The sequence below is a fragment of the Aptenodytes patagonicus genome, chromosome 13 (genome assembly GCF_965638725.1).
Source record: "Aptenodytes patagonicus chromosome 13, bAptPat1.pri.cur, whole genome shotgun sequence".
Lineage (NCBI taxonomy): Eukaryota > Metazoa > Chordata > Aves > Sphenisciformes > Spheniscidae > Aptenodytes > Aptenodytes patagonicus.
Window position 1 is genome coordinate 16,645,508 of NC_134961.1, and position 7,912 is coordinate 16,653,419.

The 7,912-nt window shown below is 39.3% G+C and overlaps 1 protein-coding gene across 1 annotated transcript in view; it reads right to left on the reverse strand.

Annotated features, from left to right (window-relative positions):
• CIITA (class II major histocompatibility complex transactivator) overlaps positions 1–4,858 on the reverse strand; it is a 34,259-nt gene extending 29,401 nt beyond the window's left edge. Inside the window, exon 1 of the mRNA XM_076351215.1 lies at positions 4,543–4,858. Coding sequence (XP_076207330.1) covers positions 4,543–4,843 — 301 coding nt within the window. The 5' untranslated portion in view covers positions 4,844–4,858. The remainder of the gene's footprint in view (positions 1–4,542) is intronic.
• Between the last annotated feature and the right edge of the window lie 3,054 nt (positions 4,859–7,912).

Here is a 7,912-nt window from a genome sequence, read left to right on the forward strand (position 1 = left end):
AACAGATTTTCCTTTCAGAGATGGCCTGATTATTCATAAACTGCAAGTAATGGTGCTCAATTTATATTTAGCTTTGAAGGTTTTAGTTTTTATTTCAGATCTATTAAAGGCTTATACATCTGAAAGCCGGTTTAACTTTTCCTGTTGTATTACCTGATTTAACAAAAGATACTACTTTATCTTGCCGATGGAGTGGTGTGTTACTTTCCATGGGCTTTATAGTCTAAAAAGGAAGAAGAACAGAGATGATGCTGGAAAAAAGCTGCTCTATATCCTGCCACATTCTCCTTTGTCTCCCTTAGAGATGAGTTTAAAGAAGTTAGAAAAAGTATCAATAACAGGTAAAAAGAGCTTCTGCCTTTCAATGAACTTAGCTGTATAGTGACCAACACAAGAGATAAAAGAAATGTTACTAGCCTTGTGCTGGAGACAGCCAACTTCAGGGAGACTAATAACGTACTCTGCTGCAGGTGTCAGAGTTGTGATGTGAGAGCAGAATTTGCCTTTTCATATCCAGTATAGCCTCGTGTGTCATGGCTGTGCCCAGCTCTCCCATCCCAGCAGAAAGATGAAATAAAACGGCACAGCAGCCACCTTGCCTATAAGCTTTTTTGGCAGAAAAAGTACATTTGCACTCAGAGACTTTCTTCAAGACAGAATCTCAGCCCTCCTAAATGGGAAAGTAAAGCTCTAGGTTGTCTTGCCAGACCTGTAAAAAAACCCCTGGAAATAAGCCAGTTCCTTCCAATGATCTTCAGTTTCACTTTCTACAGGAGCGACATTTATACAAAAAACAACTACGTTCTTAACAAAGTCTGAAACAAACTACAGCAACCTTTTGAGCAAGTAACAGCTAGCCACAAAACAAAATCACTAAAAGGTCTCCAAAAGTTCACCCACATTCAGACTTCATCCTACTAATATTTCAAGCAATACAACGCTGTAGTTACCAATATCTACAAAAGGTAAGGTAAGATGAATTTACCATGACAAAAGCACTGCATTCAAGAGTTGAGGAAAAACTGACCTTAGGAAGCTGGACAGTTCCTGTTCTTTCACTCTGGATTCAGTATCAAAAAACAAGGAGGGCTACTATTACTGCCCGTATAGAAAGTCACACCAGCAAGGAGGAAATGAGCCAGATCAGTCACTGCAGAAAAGTTAAGGGATCAGGGGGAATTCACAAGAGGAAAATTAAGAGGAACCTCCCTTCTAGCAACCCCTGTATAATAAGCACTGTTACCTTTACCTCTCACTTGTCACCGCTAAGAAGAGCTTGCACTTGTCATTAGTTAGGAACAGATTGATTTTTTCGGTTGAAAACCGAAAATGGACAGGAGCTGCCGGTAACCATTTCTGGTGCTCCCCAGAATTCTTCCTCTCCTTTTTATTCCAGTTCAGATCTGTCCCAAAGTCATGCTGTTAAACAGTCCATCAGTAAGAATAAAGCATGAAGCATGCAGACACTCTTACCTCGCAGCTCCATTTGGTGTAATGGAAGTGAAAGTATTTCTTTCACACATTCACAGGCTCTACCAATACAAAATTAGTTTGCTATCTTGTGCAAGTATCTCTTGCCATTGGCCCAAAATGACAAGTAGGATGTTCTACAAAACAGGAGCTTGTAAATCTTGTCTGGCTTACACATGGTGTTCAGGGTTTGTTCATCTAATCATCACTTACCCTGCCAGCGCCTACCTGGTGTAAGACAAACAATCTTGAAAACCAACTTCATTTGTGGGCATTCCTGTCACGATGCCTATAGCTGCTTCTGTGTGGCTCTGCAAGCTTATTGGCCTATTTTTCTATTTTTTTATCATGCATAGACCTACACAAATTAGAAATTAATTATGAAAGAGAATATATTCTCAAGTGAGCAAATACTTTTTATAGTATTATTCCATTGGCTATAGCTTATAATAAAATTTCCACCAGAGTCTGAAGGGGAAAGGAAGGAAGTGGGATCTGATGAAGTCAACAACATCCAGGACTTGCTGCTTCAGTAAGGCAAGTTTTTAATCAGCTGCTCAGTAACAAATGGCTTTTGCACAAGGCAGCAGGTCCTATAAGCAAAGCAGCTGCTGATCTGTCTTTTCCCTTTGCAGAGGAGATCCACTTCCACCAGGTTCTACGGAACACGCTCACTGAGAAGAGAGAAAGCTGTTTCATTCCTGGGAACAGCTGATCTGTTCCCAGTACTGACGGAGATATGGGGCCGAGCCTGTGATGCAGAGCACTAGCCTCTCCAGGCTTTCTAACCAGCCAGGCAGCTGTGTTCTTGGAATTCCTCTATGCACATTAGAAGAAATGGTATAACAGCATTCAGAACAGAAAATAATGAAAGGCTGCACAAATACAGATTCTGTATTTTAGTGCTCTATTTTGATAGGAGACGATAATACAATCACTGCATGAGAAATCCCTACAAAATTTAAGAGGGTTATTTGTTACTTATTCTAATGTGCAGCACAACCCCACAAGTTATAAGGTCCTTTACCAGCCCTGCAGGCAGATTTCTTTATCAGCTTCTGAGGCTGCAATCCCATGAGGCGATCTATATACTTCAAGAATGAAAGTTTGGGGAACAAAAGAGTTCAGCTGTTCACTGTGATTCCAGTTCATAACTGCAGCAAAGACTGGTTGTCCGCTTTCTGTATAACACCCATAGCTGCTTAGAAACAGCAGAAAGGAATTGCTAAAGCAAATCAGATTACTGGTTCATCTAGTGGACTAGTCTATAAAGATGGTCTTAGAGACAGAGGGAAAAGCAGACTGGAAAACAAGAGGCTGTGAGACAGCCGAGAACTGCCTGAGCTTCTCAAGTGACCATCAGCTTCTTTGCTTCAATGTTTGCTGATATGCTGCCCTACTGCAAAAGGAGGGAACAGAACACATTGATTAGTATCGGAACCACTGCAAAATGGATGTCAATAGTGCACTTTGCAAGAGGGGGAAAGCTGGGACTTTTTTGTCTAGAAAGTGTAAAGATCTGTTTTGTGGTAGAATAGTTGCAAAACTATTAAGTAGTTAGTGAGAAACCTGCTGATATCTATCTGTTCCTGACCCGAGTTTTCTTTGCAAGGCTTCTTCAGAGTGAGACAATGATTGAATATAAGGCTGAAAAATTAACAAATTTCAAAAAGAAAGTCAGAAAAGAATTTTCTTCAAAGGAAGCTGAAGTCTCCAATACAATTTGAGTATTTCCTGGTGAGTCTTTGAAACCACTTTTTTTAAGCCTGTCTCTACTACAAAATCTAGAGGACAGTGACAGTGGTTGAACGTGTGATGGATGAAGACTAATGCTTCTTCTGATGCACTTCAGCTTTCCTCTGTCATGTCTCAAATAAATGCAGGCTTTGTGACAGAGATACAGAGCCAGGCATAACAGGATCGAGATCTCTGAATGGAGATTTTAGGTGCTACCATTACAAAAATGAGAAGGAGCAGGTATCTTTTCAAGCACTTCAGGGATTTATTTAAAAGTAGAAACCAGACTATATACAGTCCCAGCATAAGTGACACTAGGCCACTTGCTATGATATTCTACATTTAAAATATGAATTCTTGGCATTAATTTGAATGTGCGTAGTAACAGAGCTAAAATCTTCCGGGTCAGTATTTTGCCCTCTCATGAACGACCTTAATTTTTCTCCCCAGCATTTCCTCTTGTACTTTCATCCATGCCTTAAGAAGTGATGTCCAATACTGTATTTTAGGAGAGGAAAAAATTTATACCCCTCACTATGTTGCACTCAGGATCCTTCCATCAGTTTTACAGGACTACCCCAATATTCTACTAAGTATTCTTTTACTCTCCTTTTACAGTTGCTTGGTTTTGTAAAAGTAGTTCTGAATGCTATAATTTAAGCTGGGATTCTGTCATTTTACAGCGGATGGACAACGTTAAGATTGTCCCAGAGCTATCCCTGTTCTCCAACATATACATAAATCCTCTGGTGGGTCAGACTAAAAAGTGAGTTTACTGCCTCAGAATTATAAGGTGTCTGCATTTTTATCTCTCCTGCTGCCTGCTAAAAACCTCAAAGCTCTTGAATCCAGCTTCATAAGTCATTAAGTACTTCCCCTCCTTAAATCTGCAGCTGTCTGTTGTAGACAGTGCAATTTTGTTGCTTATAGACATCTGGAATTCAAAGTGGAGAGCATTCCTCCCATATATGATTGAAAAAGATAAGAGATTTCCCTACGTGAGTTGCCAGCATGTGCCATGAACAAATGCTACTCAGACTATCAATGGTTGGTATGTCAGGTGAGAAAAACTGACCTTATTATGGTCTCTTTTCTGGTTCTACAACAGGTGGCAAAGAACAAGTTTTATTATGGCCTGGCTATCAAAATGGTTATCCGGTAGCTACCCTGAATGGGTGGATCTCTTTTTAGCTGCTCTTGCATTACATTCTGCTCTCTTCTCTTCCCCACCTGCTCTCCACTGATGTACTTTGCACTATGTCACAATGCAATGTCAAAATGCAATAAACAAAAGTAATCTTTAACAAAGTAAAAAAGAAATAAAAGCTGATTTACCAGAAACGTACTTGCTTCCTGTTGGCTCATTATCTGTCATATTTTGAGGCTTACTGCCATAGAGGTTTAAACAACAGAGGGGAACCAAAGTGTTCAAGTACAGGTCCCATTTTTCCACAAATGTCAGAGATATCTTCCTTGCGAGGTCCTCTCTGTCTTTTTCGTGGAGCAAGGCTTGATGGTACTCCTTGGATATCACATCTTCTTTCAGCATGAGGTTAAGCAATGCGTGGTCATCAGAAGCTGTAGCAGTTGAAAGAATCTTCCTTACTCTAGGCAGGATCTCCTTAAAGAGATTCATACCTGCATCTGAAGATGTTTGAAGGGGGTCTGAGCAAAATCTGAACTGTTTCAATAAAATAAAAAAAATCCACTCAGTCAGCATCAAAAAGCTGAAGTGAAAAAAAAAAAAAGTTGAGAGAATTTGGCCTACAATAGCAGAGGTATTTCCTCATTTGATTAAGCCTTTAAATAACATTTGCAACAACAAAAAACTTCTTGAACAAATGACACAACAGCACAATTCTTCCAACCATTCATAAAACACAATTTTTCAATCAGCAGCATGGTCACCTGAAAAACCAATTTAAAAAAATATTTATCCCATTAAAGAAGGACTGCTATAGGTGGATCTTTCTCTCCTGGCCCAGGTGGAGTGTGGGCCCATTAGTGGGCCCAACGAGGTCATTGCTGAATCAGAACAGTACCAAAAGCTTCAGCACAAACCACATCTTCTGCAAGAGGGATAGGTTTAAAACTTGGAGACTCTAATGTAAGATTAGAGATTAGGTTGTGAATAAATTCTGCTTGCATGAAAGTCAAATGGGGTAGAACCAGGGTAAAAACTCTGGGGTAAAAAATTATCCCAAATCGGGCTCTGGTTTCTGCCATATCTGAAGTTATTAGGAAGAAAAATAACTAGGAAACAAGTTGGGCGTGACTTCCATATATTCTTATTCAAAGTTAACATACTTATATTCCAAGGGGCAGAAACTTTAAGCTAAATTCCTTGACCAGAAGAGTTCTCAAGTCCCCAGTTTAAATAAGTAGCAAATCTTCCATACCACCAAACACGTCAAAATACAGCTCCAAACCTACTACAACCTGAGCCCTCAACTCAGCTCAAAACTATTAAGAAGTCTTTTTTAATATTGCCTTCTTGAGTCATTTCTTGCTCTTCTGTTGTACTGTTATTCTGATTGCTATAGCAGAACCTACAGCCTTGAAATAAATACTGGGGCAAAATTTCTAGGGCTGTCTGGGGGCTTACAGACAGGATCTTTAAAATCCAGTCTGCTACATGGTTGCCTAAACAAGCCTGTAGGCTGAGTATGGGATAAATATTCAAATATATCTAAATATTTTTCTCTGTATTTGCTACTAGGTTTTACTACCTAGAATATTGCCATGATTTCTTTTCACCATTGAACACATTTGAAAGTGGAGCAATAATTCCACCTAGTAAGAAACAATGCACTGAGAGGAACTTGCTAAAACCTTATAAAACTTTTAAGTACACTACTGAAAATTCCGGTTAAGAGCCAAAATATCTTTGTAGAATACTATGAATTTGCTGCTTTTTCTGAATATTCATGTTTATGTTCAATATCAGGAAGTGCATGTGAAACACTGGGAAAATCTCATTATCTAATGGTATGATTTTGACTTGCAGTGCAGGTAGGTAACAAGTTTTACTCTAACTATATAAATGGCAACTGAGAAAAGCAGATTCATTTATTTTCCTTATGGAAAAGTAAATCCTTTAGATCTTTCATGCATATTCTTATCTCACTCAGAATTTGTCTTTTAAATTTATTTTCCTTCAAAGTTGCTACCTACATTGATTCAAACCAGAAGAGACGACATTAGTTTTGTTGAAGTATGAGTAGGAATAAGCTCCAACTCATCTGGAGTAGCATCGCTCCTGGGGTATTACGTGAAAAGGACTGTTTCCCTTAGTTTTATCAACATAAAACTGCATTGAATAAAATGCCTCCACTTGTACTTTACCATCTTGTGGAGCAGAACACATGCCGAAGGCAGCTAGGGGTTTGCCTTGCAGAAAGTTGGGAACCGCTTGCTATCATAGCAAATCTGAAGGAGTTTATCACAGCTTGGTAAACTGTGAACTTGGTAAACTGAGGGGAAAAAAAAAAGTATTGTCTCCATTATTTGGCCAGGGAGGTTTTCAGAAACCTTTCTCAGCATCATCAGTCACATTCAAGGCTCCCCTAGGCAGCAGTTCTGACTAAGAAGTCTCCTTCTTGATGGGAGGTGGAGAGTTCAAGCCACAAGAGAAGTTGTGTATTTAAAGAAGAAACTCAATTTAAAGTGTAATCCTCAGCCATTCTCTGCAAGTCATTGACCTGCTGCACCGTAGCTCTGCAAAAGCCAGATACGGAAACCCTTGCTCAGTGCTCCAGGGCATAAGTGTGTTTGACTGTGAGGGGATGTAATAATGTGGGAATGATAGATTTCTTTTTGTGGGCAAAGAACTCCCCTCCATAGGATAGTTCCCTCCAGAAGCAGACAAGCAAGTGGGCAAATACCTTGTGATACGTCATCATGATTGCCACTTAAGCATGAAAAAAGCTGATTTTCTGCAAGTGTTTCACACCTTAAGAGATTTCCATCTGCAAATGTGCCCAGGCAAAGTTCACCGTGAATAGGAGATTATAGGCTTTTCAACCCGAAGACGATATTGTTTCTTCTATTATGTCTAGATTTGAGACAGATCAAAAGTGTGATTGCCTTTGCATAGGTGTTAAGATATAAAGATTTCAAGTTAATTCCCATTTTACTCTTCCCACATGTTTTAAGGATTCCTGAGGAGTTTTCCAAAAAGATCTGCAAGATCATCATCTGGGAGGAAGTGTGGTTTCTATACAGCTGTCCCTGGCTTTTGCTGGACTATAGGCAAAGATATCAAGCAATAATGTGCTAGAAGTACTCTGCCTTTGACCTCAAAACTGATTATCTTGTAGCTAAGGCCAAAATAAGGGAAGGGGGACTACAGTGGCTTAAGCCTTGAAAACTTGATTAAAGTTCTAGTGGTGCTACAGTCCAAATTTGCAATTTTGAGAAAATAATTAAATGTGATTTCTATTTCTGCTTTTGTTTTTGCATTTATATAAATAAAAAAAATTTCTTACTATCTTGACACTAGATAAAATCGAAGGCTCGTGACATACCCAGATGCCAGGTGCTGAAGGACGTAAGCTGGCCTACATTGGTACGCTTTCAGCTGCTTCACTGTCCCTAGGAAAAACAGTGAAATGACTTGCTAAGATTTTACTAAGATTATTTGGATTTCAAAATTAGCTGTAGACTTTGGGCAGCATCATATTTACTTAGAAGTGATACTTCCTCT